The sequence below is a fragment of the Polyodon spathula genome, chromosome 13 (genome assembly GCF_017654505.1).
Source record: "Polyodon spathula isolate WHYD16114869_AA chromosome 13, ASM1765450v1, whole genome shotgun sequence".
Lineage (NCBI taxonomy): Eukaryota > Metazoa > Chordata > Actinopteri > Acipenseriformes > Polyodontidae > Polyodon > Polyodon spathula.
The window spans coordinates 5,644,423-5,667,901 of record NC_054546.1 but is presented as its reverse complement, the minus strand read 5'-3'; the positions used below and the strand labels follow the sequence as shown (position 1 = coordinate 5,667,901).

The 23,479-nt window shown below is 39.7% G+C and overlaps 1 protein-coding gene across 4 annotated transcripts in view; it reads right to left on the bottom strand.

Moving 5' to 3' along the window:
* Nucleotides 1–1,008: 1,008 nt before the first annotated feature.
* LOC121325404 (C-terminal-binding protein 2) overlaps nt 1,009–23,479 on the bottom strand; it is a 77,601-nt gene continuing 55,130 nt past the window's right edge. For 2 of the 4 annotated variants that reach the window (XM_041267856.1, XM_041267854.1), the window contains 8 exons: nt 15,599–15,753; nt 12,387–12,531; nt 10,224–10,430; nt 7,702–7,916; nt 7,417–7,547; nt 5,691–5,818; nt 5,139–5,256; nt 1,009–3,037 (listed from right to left, as the gene is read on the bottom strand). In XM_041267856.1, the coding sequence (XP_041123790.1) occupies nt 2,857–3,037; nt 5,139–5,256; nt 5,691–5,818; nt 7,417–7,547; nt 7,702–7,916; nt 10,224–10,430; nt 12,387–12,531; nt 15,599–15,753 (1,280 nt within the window). In that variant the 3' untranslated portion in view covers nt 1,009–2,856. Of the gene's footprint in view, nt 3,038–4,250; nt 4,326–5,138; nt 5,257–5,690; nt 5,819–7,416; nt 7,548–7,701; nt 7,917–10,223; nt 10,431–12,386; nt 12,532–15,598; nt 15,754–20,719; nt 21,337–23,479 lie in introns of those variants that run through there. The other 2 variants (XM_041267857.1, XM_041267855.1) reach the window with 2 other exon arrangements.

Below are 23,479 nucleotides of genomic sequence, written 5' to 3'. Positions count from 1 at the left end.
AAGACCCTTCTATTGAACCAGGCCTGCAGAGGGCACATGTGCAAAAGACCCAATGGGAAGGTCAAGCCCAGAAGTTCCTGGTACGTTAGGTGTCTGTTGAGCTGAAAGAGCTCCAAGCAGGTGGCTATTTGCACTCCGCTGTCCGACAGAGTGTCCAGAACACTCCCAGATAGAAGACTGTCTGGGAAGGTGTTGGCTGGTTCTTTGCATGATTCACCTTAAGGGGCAACCAATGGAGGTGGCTGGTGACAAGTTTGGTGTGGGATTTCTATCTACATATCAATACAGCCACTTTTGGTCCCGTTTACTTTGGACTGCCAAAAAGTGATCTCGACACACGTGGAGTTGCAAGGCAGGAAATAATAAAACATATGCGTTGTCTACTTTATGTTGTTACCTGTAATGCAAGCAAAATTTTTTTTTTTAAGCGTAACTACTATACGAGGGTAAGGTCAGGCCTTTCTTCTGGAATATTTTCCCATCTTTAATACAGTGTTACATATAATGACTTTGATAATGTTTTGCAAATGAACAAATATTAAAATACATGTCTGAATCTTGAACAGATGCCTGAACTTGAAAACACGATGTGCGTACAACTACCTAGTATGTCTTATTTTTAAGTATTACTGTAATATACATTATACACTTCATGTAATGGTCTGTCTCACAATACATTGTGAACATGATAACTGCCTTGATTTTGTACCAGTCTTCACCAAGCTTTGATTGTATTATTCAGTCCTAGCCTCCTATCAGAATGCATTTGAATACTCTTTCACTCACTGTCCTTACTATGTGATTATGAGCTGCAGATACTGGAATATGTGATTCAAACTGATCATTTTGGATGAACACTTATATCAACAGAGCTCAGCGGCTGCTTATTTGAGGTGCCAAAACAACAGACATGTTTCAGCTCTTCATGAAGACAATTTGTAAAAGGCTGAAACATTTTCTGAACACAGATGGGTGTTTGCAGACAGCGCTGGAATAAACAAGAGAGAATGGATTGAGACTTTTTATTCTGAAAGTCAACATTTCGGCTGGAAGACACAAACCTAACAACAAAATGTTTTTTGTTTTTTTTTAGAATTGTATTTTTTTTTTTATTTGAACTGCACTAAATGCTAAATGTTCACTTTGTACAATAAACAAATACAAATACACTAAAAACAAAACATACTGCTGGTGGCCACTTGTTGCTGTTGTTGGGACACTAGAAGGTTTTAATATCTCTCCTACTCACGGAGTACACGTGCCCAGGGGCTCAAATTGGCCATTATTATAACAAAAAGAAAAAAAAAAATAACGATGGTTCACATAAAGTCTATGGTTATAAGAACATTTAACTAGCCAATACAAATCTAACAGGACTCTTCAAAACCTTTTAACACTTAAAACGTGATGTGTTTGTAATATAAAAATACCACAATGAAGTAAAAGGGGAAAAAGGTATCCCGAACTTTTTTTTTCCCGGTTCAAGCAAAATGTAGGGGGGAGAAAAAAGCTGCAAAAAAGTGTTTTCCTGAGTTGAGAAGAAATCCAGTTTGCTCTAACCCTTTTCAGTCTGTTGCATGGTACTAATTGTTTAATATGAAAATAGAAAACAGAGCTGTCTTTACATACTGTGTGTGAAACCCTCTAGCTAGCCTCTGAACAGGGGCAATCCAAAATTCAAACATAAACATGTTTGTCAATCTCCATGCTGTTGGATAATGGCACACTTTCTATTATACCAATAGACATGTATTACAAGCTGCCTTTTAATTCATTCATCCATACAAGGTTGCATGCCCCCCAACAGTCTGGCATATTTCCTAATAAATACTGAAATTAAATCATGTTTTACCATTTGCACTCCTTTTAACAAAAAAGACAGCTATCTTGCATTTCCTGGGTTGTCTGAGCGATTGTGTATTCCTAGTTTGGATCTTCCCTTTCTCTGAACTATTCTGAAGCTGTGAACAATATATGCTACACTAAAGGTGTAGAGCTAATGTTTCACTTTAGACATCTCAAGGGGCCTATAGCCTTGTACAGTAAATATTATAGGGACCTATGTGTAGCTTTTAATATTCAAAACTGTGTTCGTGCTACTAACCAATTACATCAGTAAAAAGTGTTTTGCTCAATACTTCACGGAATTCGGCCCATTTAAAACTTTGCACAAAGCTCCTCAGCCTCTTCAACACTCAATGGAAAAGATACACTCTTAATAGAATCTAAGATTTGACTTGTACACTCATTTTGACTGTGCTCTTACATTGAACTCTCCCCCATCATTAAAGCTGGAGTTGAGGTGAAAACTGTTTCCTTCCAATGTCTTTTTTTATTGGACGATGAAGGTCAAAGTTCAAGGTTAGTAGGGCTTGACCAGGAAAGGGTCAAAGTTCACTCTGTCGATTGCCGCTGCAGTGGATGATTTTTATTCCTTTTCGGATGTCTGGTTATATATATATATATATATATATATATATATATATATAATTTCATTATTATTTTGTTTTTATTTCTACTGGAGGAAACAAAAGCGATATTCACGTCTAGAGTCAAAAAGAGAAGAAACACAAAATCACGCATTAACTAACATAAAAGTGAGGGTGAGGTACTTCTGAGTAGCGACTTTTCAAGGGGCTTAGCATCATCACAGCTTGTTTCTCACCATCATGTACTTGCAGGTAACACTGGAACATCCAAAATAATAATAATAATAATAATAATAATAATAATAATATGCAACAAAATAAAGGAAGTGAAAGGAAGAGTCCAGGTTGGTGGAGCATGCCCCCGCTCCCAGTGCTCAGTGTCTCTTGGTCCCAGGTGAGTGTAGGTTTGAGCGCTCTGGTTCAAGTGCTATTGCTCGGTTAGATGCTCTCTGTTTTCTCCGTGCTTCGTGGGCTGGTTCGGCGAGGGGGCTTGCGAGGGGTGTGTGACTGTGGGCAGGCTGTGAGGCACTGGCAGCCCGCCCGGCACCATGCCCTCTATCGCGCCTGGGATTCCTCCTGGCGCCACCCCCACCATGCCAGGGGGGTATCTGCAAAAACACAAGGAACATTTTTAATAAATTACTAATGCAAAACCGTTTGGATTCCCTGTAAAAAATTTTTAAAAAACAGCCTAAATATATATTACGCTAGATGTGTGGAAAGATGCATTCTATACATTCACTCCACATATTGAAGGTCCATTTTAAAGTGCACTGAATTATAATACACATCTTTGCAGTCTGTTTCATATTTATGTATTATTTATAAGGGTTGCTTTCTCTGTGACATCCTTGCCACAGTTAGAATTAGCAAGAGCTGCTTCCAAGGCCTCGCTAATTAAAATGTGAAATACAGTGCCGTTCCTAATAAATCACTACTACCATGACTACTAACAGAAACCTGGGGTACTGACACCAGACTGGGGGTCTTTGTTCCCTAAATTACAAACCAAACCCCACCCCACAGGTGGTTTTCAGCTTGTATTTAAATTATATAGTAGAAATGTTCTATAGAGTAACTAGTTACTATAAAGGACTGATCACACAAAGCAAGTCAAAGTTGACCTAGCTTACCGTTACTCACTATGGAAAAAAGCAGGATCTATATCCTAAGGCTATATCCTAAGCAAAAAAAACCCAAACAAACAAAAAAAAAAAACCACCACCTTTTAAGAAGCCATTAACTAACCATTAACAAATGAAACATTAGTTAAAACGTTAGTAAGATATGTATTCATATCAAAAGAAAAATAATTTGATCAGTGTTCTTTGACATGTCTTTGTTACTTCTAGTCGCAAAATGTTTGTCAATGATTGGATTTATTTTTGATATCCTTATTTACTTAATTTGATTAATGATTTTCCCATTGGGGAAAAAAACAAAACAAACTGTTTTCAACCTCACAGAAGACCTAATTAATGTACAAATGAATACGACTATGAGAGGTTTGTCGAGGGTCCAAACATCCTGCCTTCTAAGTAAACAACCCAAAGACTCGACTAGTCAGTTCTTCAGTTTACTTTTTTTGTCAAAAGCCCTGTCACGTCCTGAATATGGTAACATTTTGTCACTTCCTTGGCTTAATGTATCATTTGTTTTTTTATTATTTTCAGTTTCAGGAAGCGTGTGAATTTGTTAATGGTTACAACTCCCCATAGTGAAGATGGTTAAAACTTCCCATGCTCAAGAAGCCGAGCAAAGCAAGGGGAGGCATATCTATCACCCACTACCCCTTCAGTGCCACCTTCACTCCGTAGTTACCTTTGCTTGACTTAGATTTATAACTTGTCTTGAAAACCATCAGCTGATATTCCTTGAAGGACATGGCTCATTCTGCTGTGTGAAAAAAGCAAGAGGATTGTCTGTGTCCACCAATCCACACAGGCATTTAGGCAGGACGTAAAAATAACAAATTCATAAAAGAAAGAAAAATTCAGCCTTTGTTTTTGTTTAGCTTGCTTCACAAAAGCCAGGGTGTCAGTATGATAACTTTTGACAGCTTAGTCAATACTGCCCTCTAGTGGTTGCTTTAAAAAAAGAACGACAACAAAAAAGAATTTTAAACAAAAAAAAAATATATATATATAACTGCTGCCTGCCGTTCTTGCCTTCCCTTTAAATTACGCATTATTTTTTTGCTTTACCCAGGCGATCATAAAAGCACTACACGGTGTGGCACAACTAGACACTACTAGTCTCTCTGCCAGAACTGTGAAGTAGAGGGATTGTATAGGTGTGGTTTGACAAGTGCTGCAGGAGCAACGTGAAAGCTTGCACGGTATAGCCTACACTTTGTACGTGACTTAGTTCCTCACCTTTCACTTTAAAAACACCAACTCAATAAATAAATAGATACATCACTAAATAATCCGTCCCTGCTGATTCTCCATGGGCCCTACACACAAAGCACAAGGAACAGAAAACAGTCCAACCATAACAATACCTATAATTATAATGCCCCTCCTTATAGATAAGCTATTGTATTGGCTTTAAAAAAAAACATTATACAAATATTAAATAATGTATTCAGATGAGGTACATAAAATATAGCATATTTGACAAGTGGAATTGCCTTCAAAAATGACCTGCTTCCACCCATCCTGGCCGCTTGTGTGAATATGTGTTACGGGAGCATGGATTCCATCCTACCTGTAGGAGGCGCCGTTGAGGTCTGGATGGACAACCTGCTGGTCCATGACTGACCAGGGAGAGGTGGTGATGAAGAACTCTTTGTTCACACAGTTTCTAAGGCTGTCCGGAATGCGACCTGAAAGTGCAGATCAATCAGCCACAGAGAGGAATACTAATTGAATGGCTTAGGTAAGGGGCTCCTTAATTTGATCATGACTCATAAAATATTTGGCTCCAAACCCAGTTTTGAATTAATGTTATTTAAGATCCAGTCGGAGCAAATGGGGAGCCCTGAGCTCTTTTAATAAAAGCCTAGGCATAATGATTACATCTATTAGGGGGATAAGCATTTATGAAAGCCTATCAAATGAAGTGGAAATCTGACATGTGAGAAGTGATGCTTATGGCAAGACTAATGTAGAGTCATGGTGGCTTATTCACATTTGTACATGGAAGAGATTTCTGGAGGTTGTAATTAAACTGAAATGCATTACACAGCAAATACACTTAAGGTGAGCAGAGGTCCTCATTATTAAAAATGTTTCTATTTATTTTCAAGCAAAGCCGTACCAGTGATGGCTCGTCGAATCTCTGAGGCAGCTGCCTCCCTCATCTCCAGCGATGCCTGCTCACTGTACCAGGCAGTATGTGGTGTACAGATTAAATTAGGAGCATCTTTCAGCGGGCCCTGGGCAAAACTTAATGAAAATGAAAATAACTTGTCAGCTAACATCCACCACATCAGGAGCATTTCAAATTGTAGTCAGATAGAAAAAAAAAAGACATTTCTTTTTTTTGACAAATAAATAAGAGTTAAACAAAGTAGCCAAACTGAAAAATACACAGCGGTTAGATTCTGGCTTTCAGGTGCCTGCTTAGCATACTTCACGTCACAAAGGTTCATCCTGGTCATACACAGAGGTCCTGTCTATTCTGTGTGTAATAAATATTTCCAGTAATAACTGTAATAATAATAATAATAATAATAATAATAATAATAATAATAATAATAATAGTGTATATCAGACCACAACCGTGATTTGTGACACATTGTAACCTTGCTATTTGTCTTATTTCAGATTAAGTAAATTGTTAGAAGAGATTGGCTGAAATATATCCCCTTTGCATTTTACTTTAAAAAGAAAAGATATATGCGTTATAAAGTACAGATAGATAGAAAGTTAACATGGTAGAATTATGCACGCAGTGACGGAAGGGAGATGCCTTGTAGCTGTTTTGCTGGTCTCTCTCATTTCAGCCATTTCTAGTAACAAAATGAAAGCAGGTATGAATTTGCTGTTTAAAATGCCTGCTGCTAAGAAAGGCTGTTGGATGTTAAACGGAACAGTTTAAAGGCACACCAAAGTGTCATTGTTTTATTTTGGTAACAAAGTGAGATGCTCTGGGTTGCTAGGTGTCAAATTAAGATGATGCTAAAAATGTCTGAAGAGGAAGTTCTAATGAAGCTAGACAAGGTGGAAATGCTGTGATGCTTATTTTGAACTCAACCATTTTATTCAATACAGTGTAAGGTTCTGTTGTGAACTCTTCATACATTCAATAGAGAGACACACAACGGAAGCATTTACTGCTCAATCCTGGGTTTGTTTTATTAGATATTTAATATGAGTTTTCCTACTCTGAGAATGACAACGCTTCCAATTCAAATAACTTGTTATGAATAGACTCTTTATGAAAGCACCAGAGGGAAGCACATCAAACTGTGGGTGTTACTATATCCTCTCCGATCAGCAGGATTGCTGCAATTATGTTATCAAGTCTTTATTTCCCTCTGGTTCCAGCGTTCTTGGTGAATACGGCCCGTAATGTGAGAAAACTAGAATCCTATTGACATGGTTATCATGACCAAGCTCAGAGAGAATTCAAAATGGACACCATACCATTCAACGACAAAGGAAGAGAAGTGGCCATTCCTGTCTCTAATTTAAACTCAAGGCACTGATTGTGTTGATTTCTGACCACACAAACAGTACGATTCCTTTTTTAGCACTTGTTTATTTAATTACCGTGTTTACACTTCATGGCAATTCACAATTTGAATGATGTACTGACACATTTGTTTTTTGGCTCACAACCAAGTGTGCATCTGCATCATGTTGGTGGGAAACAGCAGTAAAATAATAAACACGAAATACTATAATAAAATGACAGCATTAAAACTGTACTCCCACTAAAAGCCAGTATCAATGTGCAGAACTTTTTACCCTGTAAACCCACACCCTTCTGATCACTGGGTCTCCAGCTTGGCTTCCCAGTTTCTCGGTCTCTGTCCCACCTGAAAGGCTCTGATTCGTGGACGTCCAGGGCTGCCCCCCGTATTCTCCCCTCCTTTAGAGCCTGGGCCAGGGCTTTTTCGTCAACAAGGCCACCCCGTGCAGAGTTCACCAGGAACGCGCCCTGCCTCATCTGCGGACAAAACACAGTTATATAATAAAAATCCAAACAGGAAAAAAAAGGACAACAATAACACTGCCAAAGGGGAAAGGGTTTTAAATCTCAATAACCACGTTTCTAAGCTTCTTTTATGTCCTGGTAAGGACAGGGCACTGTGTGTGTGTACCTGTTTGATGGTGAAGTCGTTGATCAGGTGGTGGTTGTGTTCGTTGAGGTTGCAGTGCAGTGAGACGCAGTCGCTTTGGTACAGCAGGTCCTGCAGGGTGTAGACGCGCTGCACCCCCAATGACCGCTCCAGCCCATCCTGCAGGTACGGGTCGTAGAAAATCACATTGAAGCCAAACACCTTCGCCCGGACCGCTACCGCCTGCCCAGCGCGCCCTGCCGACAAATCAGAGAGTTCCGTTGACAGTACCATGATGCTTCACAGCTTCGAAGTGAATCAAAGCCAGTATTATCACCTTCAAGGGCTCAGCCAATCAACAGTCAGTATGCCTTCACTACCAAATCCCTATGTCGATGGATATGCATCCCCAGCAAGGGGCAAATCTACTACCCTGCCCCAGACAGGTAAACAAAAATTTCAACTCGTATCTCCATCAGCGTCATGAGAAGAGCAGAACAATTACAAAATCTGTCTACTCTGGACGCTATGGGAGGATCCTATTCATCTTAAATCCTGCTTGACAATAAACTTAAAAAGTAACAAAAAAATACAGTATATAAAAACAGCCCAGTGGTAAGGAGAGCAGTGAAAATGGAACTGAATTGTAAAGCCTTTTATACAGTTGCAAAAAGCATACTATAGTTAATCTGCATGTATCCAACTCTGCTGCTGCTTGTTCCAATGATATGCAAGTTTACTTCCACCATACTAAATCTATTGGTTCCAGCGCCATGCAGACAACCCTTTTAGCCCATTCAACAGAGCACTGACTGTTTGACATAATGGCTCCTTCAGTGCCTAAAACTTTCACAGATGTCCTCGTCTTTGCTCAAACCTCCGCTGGCTGTGAATGGCAGGGCTGTAACAATAGCACAATTTGCATGTGCTCTTGTGTCACACATTAAACCCTCCAGAAAGTGACAGTAAGTCCTTCATCTAAGACCCCGTAAGACCCCTAGCAGTGGAGTCTTTAATACTCCACTGCAGTAAGCAGTCATATCAACATTAATACCAGGAGAGGCACACTTTTAAATCCTCGGGCGCTTAACCAAGGAACACATTTGTTTTCTTTTGTTTCAAAATGGGATTAAAAAGTTCCATGCATTTTTCTTTTTGTATCTGCCTTGAATGTTGAGAGTAGGTCAACAGTTTTTTAGAGGAGATAAACAGCTATCGGTTTATGTAAAGCTCCTCATCCGAGACCAGACGAGCTAACTGGAATCAATCAACCCTTTGAACGCTCAAGGTCCCCTTCAGAATCAGTGCACTTTTATCAACAAAATCAACAGGCTGCCGAGATCCTTCAGATCAGTCCACAGAAAAGCTGGCCACCTTGCCTAGATCTGACATTGTATCTCAAGAATGAAGATGGGTTCTTTGTCAGTTGGACCGTACTACAAAAGGCAGGTCGACAGCTCATCTAGCCTAAGGGCACTATAAAATTATTTAGCACTGTTCTGGTTTTTTAAAGGCAAGATCAGTTCAGTGGATTGGCAACAGGATAAAAGGCCCAGCCAGGGTCAACACTGATTGCAAGTCATTTCCAAAGGCCGTCTGGGGCAGTTAAAGTAACGGGGGGCTGTGTGGGTAAATATGCACTGCTGTGCCTGAAGAGAAGTCACTAGAAAAAATCCCACAACAAAAGTTCTGCCTATAAGTATTTCTTGATGTCTTCAATGCTGTCTTTCTCCATGTATTTAATACTGAAGCTGTTCTGAGTACCGAGAGTCTTCACAGCATTAAAAAGCAAGTGTAATTCACTACTGCGTGACTTGGGACATAACCACGGTGATGCATCACATCACCACACCACCGGTTAATATTCATCTGTAATTTTAAAGTATTTATTTATTGTCCATAAGGTCTGTTTTCCTGCCATCTCTGTGTTAAGTGCATTTTTAATTGGGCATGACTAAGGCAACTGTCATGGTCTGGGAAGGGGACCTGACGCAGCTCTAATGCACTAATTCCACTGAAGAGGACAGCTGCAGTGTAATCATCAGGATCATTATCTTCAATGTCATTACAGCTCAATGTCACTCTGCTCAGCCTAAAACATAGCTATTAAACAATGCCATCATAACGTAGCACGCTTTACCCCCCTTTACTCCTCCTTTCATTTTGTTCTGTGATTCACATGTTCATGAGATTGATGACACTTTCACAGTGGAAGCTTCCCTCCACAGTGCTCAATCCTGACCTTAAAGACTATTCAAAAAGCCTGATGTTTTCTGTGTGATCTGGACATTTTAATATGCCATTATGACTAAAATCACTTCTCCTTAAACATCGTTTAACCTATGAATTGCACACGGCAGAGGCCAAATTAATTAGCATGCAGTGCCACCTGCTGACTGAATGCTGAAAATTCAGGTACAGGCATTTTAATTGTGTCCTCTATAAAATATGGAAATTTACACACCAGACTTGAGTCAGATTTTGACGCACCCTTCAAAAGACAAGCGCCAGTGCACTGTATTAATAATAAACTAAGTTTCAGGGTACAAGCCCCAGGCCTGTACCAAAGCCGATGAGGCCCAGCGTCTCCCCGCGGATACGCGCGGCCCCCGATGCCACCTCGCGGATCTGCTCCACGCTCTGCACACGAGTGCCCTCGCGCAGCGCCTGGTACAGCCACGTGTTCCGCCGGTACAGGTTCAAGATGTGGCAGAGCGTTGAGTCGGCCGTCTCTTCCACTGCCGCAGAGGGGATGTTACACACCGCGATCCCTGGAACAGGACACAAGCACACAACCCGTTACTCAAAACAGCACCACAGCTCAACATGATATCCATGCACAGAGAGAGAGAGTCAATTAGTTAAATGCACAGGGTGAGGGTGAGGGTCCTTTGCTGCTGCAACAATGACGTTTATCAAGGTCTAGTTTCTGTTTCGTCACCAGTGTAATTCCTGTATTAAAATCTTAAAAAGGGTAGCATGTTGGTGAAACAATCATTTACAGTCATGCTATATGTACATCTTTGCCCCATAAGCGGATAAGTCTTCAGCAGCTGCCAATTGCATTAATGAAGAAAGCTTACTGTATATTGTTCTACTGTTCTATTCCTATAGACATCTATTCCTTTCTCTTCTAATATAGTGTGGTGTTGAAGGGTTTTTCCTGCAGGAAAGACATAAGAGATGCCTTTGTTCTCCACTAACTTGATCTACCAGGCCCTTCAGCCTCGACATTCGTTTTTGTCATTTCCTGCCAATAAAACTCAATGGGCTTGTTTCTATAAAGTACACCTCTTCTGCGGTGAGGTGTTCCAGGGGGCTGTGCTCCAGCCAGGCTCATTAAGGGTTACCATCGATCAGTGTCATCCAGCAGCACGGTGCTCACAGCTGCAGCTGGGCTTGGGGAGTAGCGAGAGCCGCAGTGTGGTAAAGAGCTGGAACCCTTGTTGAACGGTCCCTCCTGGGGAGACATTTAAAATGTGCCAGTCTGTCAGGATCCATCTGCTGTGCGGGGGATAAACTAAGGATACGTGACGGATCGGACGAGTGGGATAATGTACTGCACTTCATTTGTGGAGAAAGTAACCCATGAGTTGAAATAAATCCCACTCTGAATCCTCATGTATTCCAACGTAAATTGCAGTGCAACACATGTAGGTATACAGGAAAGTTTCTATTTACTGGAAGGCTGCAACTAATGATACATCGAATGTGTGTAACTGTACAGTACAGTACTTGGCCTGAACTTGGTGTTCACCGAAACGACAGTTTAGCCGAACAGACACAATGGCAATCAAGCTGGCATTTAAAACAAGTTTAGCATGAACAGGCCTGCATTGTACTGTATCTGAGGCTGTGGTGTTCCAGTGGAGCCAAGCTGCTCTCCAGAGTACCTTGGTCCTAGAAACAGGCACTTTTACTGGAGTACTGAGTCAGAGGCAAGCTTGCCACATGCTGAGGTCCCAACACCCATTTGAACCACCTCATTTGTTTTTATCTAGATTCAGCTCTCAAAGCAGCGATCTGTTTATTTCACGCCTGACCCCGTCTTGCTATTTCTGTGAGACGCAGGATGTAGATTTGTGTCTGGTAACACCATTCAACTCCCTATCTCTTCTCATCCCTTCAACAGCGGATTACACTGGGCTGCTGGCGGCGGCATTGTCATCTCGTGGTGGCGCGCTGCCAAGGAGCTCCTAAAGAGGTCTCCTTTAGCACCACTTATGAAATATCTGGACCTTCAGTCTCATATAACAGGCTCTTTACTGGGAACTGGGAATTGGCCATCAATCACTTCTCTTATCCATCACCGTGCTTGGCATTCCTTTTAATTCTGAGTTACCAACTTATTTACTTGAACAAAGCTAGCTGCAGTGCATTTCCAACCACCCATTTAAAGGATCTGCGCAGTGGCAGAATAAGACTCCTTCTGGATTACAGGATTTATAAAGTCCTGCAAGGGAATACTATTCCTTGCAAATATGTTCAATTGTTCCTGTTAAAAACCAGCTGCTGCTGATTCATTTATTTCCAACCTGAATAATAAAAAAAAAATGAAACTGCTAGACTGGTTTTGATCGCTTATCACTCTGTAGCTCTAAACCATGTGTAAGTATGAGTGCTGTTATCACTTTCTTGACGGGTCAGGACCACCAAGGGTGCCAGGTTTTGGTTTCAATGGCCTCTAGCAAGGCAAGCAATATAAATAAAAGACAGGGAGCGCGCACCGAGCTCGCCGGCTGCCTTGATGTCGATGTTGTCGTAGCCGCTGCCTATTCGGATGATGACTCTCAGACCCTTGAACTTCTCCAGGTCCTCTCGGGTCAGGGTGATGGTGTGGTACATCATGGCGCCCACCGCTTCATTCAGCACCTGCAGGGCAGAGGGGCACAAACTGAGAACCACACGTTCCTGTTCACTCGAGGCAACATTTTAACATTCAAACTGTAATTTCGGGATGCAGAAGTTCCTAAGGGGGAAAACAAACAAACAAAAAAAAAAAACAATACATAATTCATAGCAGTGTCTTTAATGGCAGGATTCAGTCTGATGGTAGTAGGTCTTGCTTTGGAGGAGCAATGCTTAATATTGCTTCATTTAATAGTTTCTGGCTAGGGAAATGGCAAATCAAAGGTTCATTATTAAAGAGCAGTAGGGTTACTGTGGAGGAAAATAGTCCTCAATCTAAATATTGAGAAGTGCAAGGCAGTCATTAATATTCACAAGCACAGTATCGTAGTTCTCATCCCGGGACAACATACCTATTTTATAAGACTAAAATGTCTCCTTGTCTCTCTTATGTATAAACAAGTACATTAGCAACATACTGTAAATATACACTGAGAGCTATCACTATCATCAAAAAAAAAAAAAAGAAAACAACAACAGATTACTATGACATGCACACACTGTCGGTACTATAATAAAATGCAAGTGTGATCTACGTATACACGGACAGGCTACTGCACGTCCTCCATAGACGTTCAACATATTTTGCAAAAAAGGACCTAACCAGGCTTTATTAAATCATACAAGCACTTCTCAAGACATATATAAAACTCAAAATGACTACCTGAATTTCTATAAGCTTTTATTAGAACCCTGGACCAGGAATTCCTGGTGGATGCTAATTCAAGGTTAAAGCTCTTCTTCACATTTATTCCATTGCTTATGTGATTTGCCAAAAGCCAAGATTTACTCTAGACAAAGAATCCCTCTGTGGATTATGACTGACGCAATTAAGTGTTTCGCAAGAGAAATAACATTTCTGAATGCTGTGGTCAACTGAATGGAAATTCTGAGCAAATCTTTGTGATGTTTTTTGTAGTTTTCTTTGACATCATTCTAGCCAAAAATACTCTAGCCTTCATCTCTGAGGTCTGAATTGTAAAGGGTAAGTGGTCCAGTGGAAACGGTCTTGTAACCAGGTGGTACCCGGTTCAAATCCCAGCTCAGCCACTGACTCATTATGTGACCTTGAGTAAGTCACTTAACCTCCTTATGCTCTATCTTTTGGGTCAGATGTTGTTGTAAGTGACTCTCCAGCTGATGCATAGTTCACACACCCTAGTCTCGTATCTTGTAAAGTGCTTTGTGATGGTGGTCCACTATGAAAGGTGCTACATAAAAACAAGATGATTATTATTATTATTAAAAACAGATACTTTATGAAGCAAATTTGTTTTTGTGATGTAAAGACTGGTTCCCATAAACCTACAACCATCCCATGGCAACTGAAGCTATCTTCTTTTTTGTAAACATGCACCCCTTAAGATAAGTCGCTTGACAATACCACACATCTTAGGAAACTCAGTGGGCTTAATTTGAACAAGTCAAGCCTACTGCTGTATCCCTCATAGCGAAAAGCTTACTCTCATTTCTTCCTATAAAAAAAAACACTGCCCTTATTTTGTAAACCGAGTTGCAGGTAAAGACAGTTAAAGTGGCCTGTCTCTTACTTTCTAATGATGGCTGCATTCATTTGGAGTGGTTCTGGGTTGCAGTGAGTTACAGTGTGATCATTTAATCAAGATCTGAGCTTGCCAGGAGATCCTCACAGCACACTTTGCTCTTGCTTAAAAATAGATCTGATCATACAAAGACTGACAGACAGCGACAGCAGCCCTCCCTTTCATCCATTGCATTACCAGACAATGATTTGTTTTTTCCCCCCCATTAAAGCCATCCTTTTTACGTTGGCGAGACTTGAGTCCTGTCATCATACAGTATTACACTACATGTCATTCCAGTCCTATATGATTCACATATAAAAAGATTTATCATGGGAGATGGGGTAGTTTTTTCTTTTAATGAAAGACATATGCTTAGCTTCAATATACAATGTGTTCATTAATGACTAATGTTCATAGCTATGGGAAGTAAAAGGATAATGGTATGCTGTACTGTAAATTCAGATGTAGATTTAAAAGTGCATTTATGATGATCTTTGTGGAGTTGAAAACACAGAGAAAAAGACTGTGTGCAAAGATTTCTTAACCCAGTCAGATGATATAATCTGCGAGTGTCTGTTTTACATAAAAAATATTTTGCAAACGCTTGCTGGGGCCCATGCTCTTTTGGATCTATAGTGACTGACACGTGATGACCAGGTGATTTTTCTGTTGAGAGCAGGCTCTGCGAAAGTCTTGCCCTCTATTCTGCAGCACATGTATTCAGTGCTGCTGTACTGCTGTATAAAAAGCAATAAAGGGCTGATGAAATTTAGCAAAATATAATTACATTCCTCTCTCATTATGAGGCTCTCTATTATGATAATGCTTCTGGTAGGGCTGCTGTACCTTGGCACTCAGAGACATTAACCCTAATAAAATCCACTTTATTTAAACTAGAGTTTAAAGAGTACGTAGCGGGGTTCTGAAAAATACATTCCCCTTCCCCATTTGTTGCTACAACTGTTTAAATAACGTACCTGTATTTTTTTTTCATTGTTAACATCCTGACAACTTTTTACACTTATACCTTTAAAGTCAGTTTCAAAGCTTTTTTTTTTAAATGTCCACTCTAGTGCACTGCTGGTGTCAGGATTATTGCCCACATTGTCAAACAGGTAACAGCAATAATAATCCATGATGTGGTAAGGAACAGAGAAGCCAGAGAATTTTTATTTATTTATTTATTTATTTTTAATTGCTCTTCCTGCAGTGATATAGAGGACAGATCTCAAACCCCAGTGCACTACAGCGGACATTTTGAAGAGCTTTGGAACCGACTTTGCAAAATGTTGTCAGAATGTTAATAATGAAAAGAGAAATGACAAGTATTTAAACAGCTGTAGCAACGTGTGGGGACGTATAATGCTATATTTTTCTGAGGGGGGGAGAACGACAACAGTGTACTGTAAACGATTGCCTGCTATCTCCAAGGAAACACCATGATAAGAAGTTGATGAATCTCATATTTGTTTTGTATCTGTACCAACCTTTTCATGGATCTCCTGTGTGGACTGGGCATCACAGAAGGCTACCGTTGCCAGGTCTTTGAGGATGGGCATCTCCACAGTACAATCCCTCCCATCCAACAGCGCCACCAGGGGCCGGGGGTGCATGGGGCCGTTCATGATCTGGGGGCGGATACCTGCACAGCAAGTGGGGAGGAGTTGGTGGTTTAGTGCACTGAAGAACACTGTCCTTCCTAGGTATTAGTTTCATTCATTTTACTCACAACTGAGTGCAAATTAAGTTTGATTTTAAACTGGAGAAAATGCACAAAGTAGTAAATACATTCTACAGTGTTTCCCAACAGTAATCACAAGACCACAGCTCCACTCATATCTCTATACCCAATGGGTTTTCATTACAGTGAAAACTGTTGGCCAGCAAAAAAAAAGAAAAAAGTTCTACTTTTCAGAGCATTATAATCTCTCAAGGAGGAGCTAAAGACTATTTGTTTTATATTTTAGGTCAACATCTGGAGGCACTCTCTGTCCAGATGTTACTGTGAAGCAACGATTAACCAATTAACTGGACAAAGACTTCCAGTACAGTACAGCGGGAGTGCTGTGGTTGGCAAGCAGACTTGACACCAGTTTTAATTAATAATGATCCCGGTCTTTTTATAATCTGTTAGTCACCAAAGTGAGTAATCCGCTCGTTTATGAGTTATAATTACAAGCTAAATACACTGCTGCATTGGAAAGCCACTCCACAAAAAAGAATAATGGTCACATTTTTCCATTCCAATTTACAAACACATTTAGTCCCAACTACACTGTACCACAATGAGGCATCATTGCTATCATATTATACATCCCATTTGTTACCATCCATCTGTTAGTACAGTAGAAAGAAAACACATATCAGAATATCACATTTTGAAGCTTGATTAACATTATTAGACCTGTGGATGAGATCACTTAAGTGGACTGATTTCCAATGGATGAAAATCAACTCATACAGAAAGCCCCAGCTTCGGAGGTCATATTCTCCATGGATCCAGTATACTCTACAACATTTAAACTTCTAGCTAGCAGTGCAGATGGGGAAGGAGATATAACAGGGGGCTTAGAGGGCAGACGTAAAAGAGTAAACCTCCAGCTGTACCGTGACAGCAGAAAAAAGAACAAGCGCAACGGAACTGCAAGTACAGTGCTCCTTTGCCCAGACTGTCATGGTGATTACTTAACTGGCTTTGGCAGGATTACAAAATACTTTATTTTGAGCAGTGGCATCTGGGGCACTGCTGGAGCTTATAACCTCAGGCTTTTGTTTACCTTCTGATATGGTGTTTCATTAAAATATAAAAAAAAGAAACAAAATATACCATCATTATTTTGCAAAAAACGTCGTAATTTGCCACCGGTCCAGATTACGTCACTATCATATATATATATATATATATATATATATATATATATATATATATATATATATATATATATATATAAATCACTCCTTAGAAATTCTGCCGTGTGATTGGTTAAAACCTCATCACAATGCCAAAAATAGATCCAACTATTGCCCCTGTGACGCTGTTGACAGTCATTTTTTAAATTTTTTCCAAACTCCCTCAAATTATGCCGCCACGCTGAGCTTCCTTCCTCTCTTCACACAGCAAAGCAAGATGGCGGACAACAGAAAATGAATTACAAAATACACTACAAAACAAAGATGGTGCAAACACTAAAATCAACATAAAAACTAAAATTCAAACAAATCCAACTTGACGATGTAAATAAACACAACATTCACAAACTCAACGGACTCCTCTGATAATTCTGTGCCGCAGTGAGAAAGGTTTATGGAGGCACAAGGTCCAGTAAGCAGCCTCAAGGCTGGAAGTAGAATCTCTAACTCACCATCAGTACTTCCCACCACCTCATCCATGCAAACAGAGTTTTCTATGGCAACATTTGGCAGCTGTCTGGTCCCTGGCAGGCTCATAGAGTGCAACGTACATATTACGTATTACAGCACATTGCACTGCCATATTATACTGGCAACAGCTCTTACTCTACAGAGTGACACAATGCACAGATCTCTCCACATCACTGGTTTGCAAGTCAGGTTGTGACAGAACTCAGCATAGAGATGGGGTCGCTTTCCAGATGATAGCCGGAGACTACGGGAAGGTCAGAGAAGGGGCAACATTGTCACATGCTGTATCCGCAAAAGAACAAAGCTGTCATCTATGAAGATGGTGATCAATGTCCAGTGCTTTCTATGCTGCAGCTGCTTTGGGATATCCTTGCATCCTCCATCGCTGCTGGCAGAGTCCTTACACTTTGACTTGAAGATCCTGCCTTAGGAGGGTACATGCATTCAAGACCTTTATCAAAGGATCTGCATGTCTAATAGCAATGCTGTGATGCACCCCCAGCGTAATTTGAGAAGGTTTACTGTACTGCAGATACACCATAACAAATGCAACTATAATCTGAGACTCCTATAGTAGCTGGTAATTCTGAGTGTTACAAGGATTTTCTTTTTTTGTATAACCCTAATCCCAGTCATCACTTATTCAGCACAGACAGTTGTTATTAGTGGTAAACACCAAGAATGAAAGGTATAATTATTCCTATTAAATATTTCTTAGTATAAAGCACTACCAAGTATACTAAAAGCACAAGTTTACAGCAAAAACCACTGCAGCCCACTTCAGTTCATAAACTATAACCCTCTGATGACACATCCACGTTTCCCAGTAAACAGTTGATCTCTCGGCCACGGAAATGATTCCCACAAGAAGAATTCGCTCTATGATTCATGCTTTCAGGTGTTTCACATTCCTTAAAATTCAAAAGGACTGCTAACCTTGAAAAGTTAAGACAAAACAAACCCTCAAATTCAACAATTTAATTATGCACACAAACTGATAAAGGTTAGGGACAGGGTTAGGGTAATACAGAAAGCACAATGGGAGAGAGAAACCCTCGGGGGACTCCATGCCTTTGGCTGTAACATATTTAACCGTGCACTCGCAAACTCCTTTTGGGCAGGATAGTGCAGTACTGGAGGATGTTAAACCTAACTTCTTTCTTCTGTTTAGTTTTGTATGTTCAACTGCTTTTGGCAGAAGACAATCTCGGTCTGATTCCAATGTCTGAGCTGTGACCTCCAGCACAGGGCTGTGTAATTATTTCCATCCCGCTCTCGAGACATTTGTGTTTTACATGAAATATTACCAGCAGCTCTCTTTCAATTTTGTTTCTAATATTGGGCAGATCTGAAACCTGCAATAGGTGTGTTAATAAATGATCAGCATTAGTACTTCAGATCTCCACCAAGTACAGTAAACAACACATTACTCAGAACCATAATTAATGATAACAAGTGGAATAACCCACCATTTCAAATGGCCATGCCAATTTTTCTAGCAATGAGTAGATAAGCCAATCTGGAATCTGGGTTATGAACACATACTGTAGCTCACTGGGGAATCATTTCCATGCAAAGGTTCCCAAAAATCACAATTCTACAGATATACTAAAACCCGCACCAGAACTGCAAATCAGAACTCCATTCTGATACATTCAAGGACTTGCTGAAAGAATTGCCTCATCAAATTCCAGCACAGCTGGACAAGTGGTTCTCGAGATAGCAGTAAAAATGAAACTGCAACATTTGTAGGCACCTATGGGATCTCTATGTTTTTTGTCATGGTGTAAGAGAAAAGTAATAGCTTGTTAAGACATTATGAACAGTTAAATAGGATTTGTGCAGTATACTTAGAGTAAAGGATAATCATTCTGTCAGTAATGTTCAAACAGGCTAAATTAAACTCTGACGGAACAATAAAAAAATATATATATATATATATATATATATATATATATATATATATATATATATATATATATATGTGTGTGTGTGTATTATGTATGTATGTATGTATGTATGTATGTATGTATGTATGTATGTATATATATATATATATATAAAAACAAAAAAAAGTCAGTGTTGAGTGAAATGTTCCACAGTGTAATGATGTCAAACCCTGGTTAAAAGTGGCCTTATTTGTGCTGTTTTTTTTAACCCTTCCTGCAGGTAGAAAACCAACCTCTTCCTTAGAAACAACACATGTTTCCAGTTGCCTAGCAACATAAAACGCACCGAAACATGTCTTTGTGGCTTCTAACGTCGGGCCAGTCCAATAAGTTCCCCAAAAACATGGCAACAGTAGGAGTCTGATAAAAAGAAATCTTTTACAGGGGTCTTCCAGTAAGTGAAAGCTAAAAGCTTAAACTGCTGGCTATCTCTGTAATACACTACCATCTAACGCTTCCAAAGAGGTGCGCAAGAACTAGTCAGAACTTACCGCCACAAAGTATAGTAAACCATAGCACTGGATTAACAAAAAGTCTTTTTTTATTTTTATTTAAAACTGTATCTCCCTTTATTCCTCGTTTATCTGTCTTGGAATATTACCCTGCCCAAAAGGTATCGAATTCCTGCTCGACCTCGTTCTAAACACACACACACACACACACACACACACACACACAATAGTATAAGCTTCTTTTGTTTCAGGTCCCCACCCCCACCCCCTAAAGCACACAAGGCCTGCTTATCCTCCCTTGCCCTGCTCCACCCCCCGTTGCCACTCAGTTGTGCGCCACTCCAATGGCACCCCTGCCTAGAAAATTAGAGTGCTCCCTGCTAAATGGCAGCCTTTGTGCTGACCACTGAGGCTCGGGCGCGCTACAAATCAGAGGGCAGAAACAAAAGCAGGCAGAAGCAGATGCATAACACTGGACTTAATTCTTATTAATCTCTGTTGCCTACGTTACAGAGCTTTGAAAGAAAATAGACCCTTGCAGTATATAAAAAAGTACATCAACACACACACACGCGCACGCGCACACAAACACACACACACACACACACACACACTCTCTCTCTCTCTCTCTCTCTCTCTCTCTCTCTCTCTCTCTCTCTCTCTCTCTCTCTTTTCTTGCACCACTCTATTGAATTACTCCATTAAGGCAAAAAAAAGCCCCCCCCAGCCCTCTCTACAATAAAGCAGCAGCCAAAAGTGGAGTTGAAAACCCTATGCAACACTTTATTAAACAAACAGAAAAGAAACAGGAAATGTGCCCCCTTGCCTGGAAAATGTTGTCTCCACATTCTTCTGATTACGAACCGCACATGTCAGCCAAACAAAACATAAAAAAGAGGAAGAAAGGAGACGACAAGATTTTCAGAGTGTGCCCGGGGGAAGTCCCCTCCTCTCTCCCCCCCTTTTTTTTTTTTTTTTTTTTTACACAAGTCCCCTCTGGCTACGAGAGGTACCTCCAAACGGGCTGCCGCAATTCCTCCAGCTGCATCATCCTGAGACAAACTCCCCTTTCAGGAGGAAGGCAAAACAAAAAACAAAAAAAACGAGGGTGGCGGGGCAACAGAAAAAAAACAAAAAACGCTTTTGTCCTTTATCTGCTCCTGAAGATTAGCCCGTGCTGCGCTGCTACGACTGTTCTAGCAGACCCCTCCATCCAGCTCAATCTCAAACTCTTTAAAACACTCCCTCTTGACTTGGCTAAAGCTTTTTGACTAATCAGTCTTTCTTCTTTCCCAGCCCTTGTGTTAAAAAAAAAAAAAAAAAAACTCATGTGAGTGCCAGCCGAAATATCTTCTCTGTTCTCCAAAGGGCTTGTACATGTCACAGTTCCATTTCCTTCCCTGATGCACTGCACATTTTTCCTGCCTTTTTTTTTTCTTCTTTCTAATCTGGTCTCCGCAGCACTTTAAGAACGCCAGCCCCCTTTTTCTTTCCCTCTCTCTCTCTCTCTCTCCCTCCCTCCCTCCCTCCCTCTTCCACTCATACCCTTTCAAATTGAAACTTACCTCTGAATTCTGATTTCTATCCCCCTAAAACAAGCCTCAGACAAAACATTTCCTGAGTTTAAAGATGAAGCAGCCATGGTCCTTGAGTATAGTGCTCTATTGCCAATGGTCTGCATATCTTGTTAATTAGGGATGCTTTTATCTTAATGTTCCACAACAGGATATATTTCATTTATAAGTATTCTCTGATGAAATTCTGATGAACTATGGTGAATTATTATGATTCATATTTGGAATTGTCTTAATAATGCATTTATCATGAAGTGTATGAATGGATAAAATGTAAGTCTGTATTGCCACAAAATCCAACCACAGCAAAAACAAAAATGTGTCTTTATTTTGTATTTATTAACAAAAAAGACTTTGGAAGTGGAGCAGCTGTGGGTCACCCACAGCATCTGCCTGTCTGCTTTGCAGTCACCAGCATGCTGCTCTGACTGCTGGGGGAAAGGGGGTATTGTATTCATTCTCTATAGAGGTCAAGCTCTCCAACCCCTGCGCCCCTTTCACATTACCTGGAGAGAACAAATGACCACTAGACTGTTTTCAAAGTCTGTTTGTAGTTTAGTGTAGTTTCATGTTCTGTGACCATGAACTGAACATTTTTACCCTGGATATATTATGATTTACATGTTGTGATCACAACTCTGTCAAATATATATATATGCATATAATATATATATATATAATATAGATATATATATATATATACTCATATATATTAGTAGATAATTTTATAATGGAAGACTGAACCGATTTCGAAAATTTTCAGAGAAGAGAGAAAAGTTCGGTCCTCTTCTTCTTTTAAAACCCTTGTATTTTTTTTTATGTTTGGTATACAAATCTATATAATAATTATGTGTGTATAGATATATATATATATATATACTATATATATATATCTGTATATATATATATATATATAATCATGCATAGTATATATTATATGTATATACATATACATATTCTTAACTATATATAATTAGATATATCACATATATATATAGTATATATATATATATATATATATATAATATACATACATATATATATATATATTATATATATATATATATATATATATATATATATATATATATATATATATATATATATATATATATATATATATATATATATATATATATATATATAATATATATATATATTATATATCTATATATATATATATATATTATGTCTCAATCCTAAAATTCTTGGTGCTGTAAAACTTTTGTCTATAGCTGTAGATGTGGAGCTCGCTCTTCTGGTACTGTGGCCGATAACAATCCAAGCTGCAGCCTGGGATGGCGCCATGGAATTTAATATTGCCTTTAACAATTGCCAAGCGAAGTATTAAAAGATTACCAAGAATGACCTGTTACAGGCAAATGTCAACTTACATTCAGCTGTTTTGGTTTTAGAGGAATATCCAGCGTGATTCAGTATATAACTGCACTGAGTTTAATAGAAATGTCAAGTGTCACCGCCAGCTCCCCTGCTCAACAGAGATCAATTGATCCTGGGGCTCTGGTCCATTCCATTTCTGTACTGGCCCTATGGCAGCACAGCGGCTTTAACTCTGAGTGCAGCCGCTGGTGGTTTGTTTTAAAGTATCAAAAGTAAATGCTATCAGATCAATATGTAGCAGCTCAGCTGTCTCAAGCAACAGGAGATGGGGATCATTTAACATCCAAAACTCCCCCCTTGCGCTTTCAATGGGACATATCTCACTCTTCTGCAATGCTGCAAACCACAAAAAACAGCAAATCATTTCACTGGTGGGAAATAGTACTCTAAGCAACTTCAAAAAGATTTCAGACTTATCATGAAAGGGTTTCTGAGGCTGCCAGAGAGAAGAATGCTCCCTCTGATTTTTAAGAAGATTTCGAACACAACTGTACAACTGTAAGGCGAATCACTGCTCGTTATACTCAGGTTTGTATACAGTGTTGGGATGCAACCCAACGTAGCTCAGCCATGCACGTTATACACATTATGCAAGTTATATTCTGAATGTA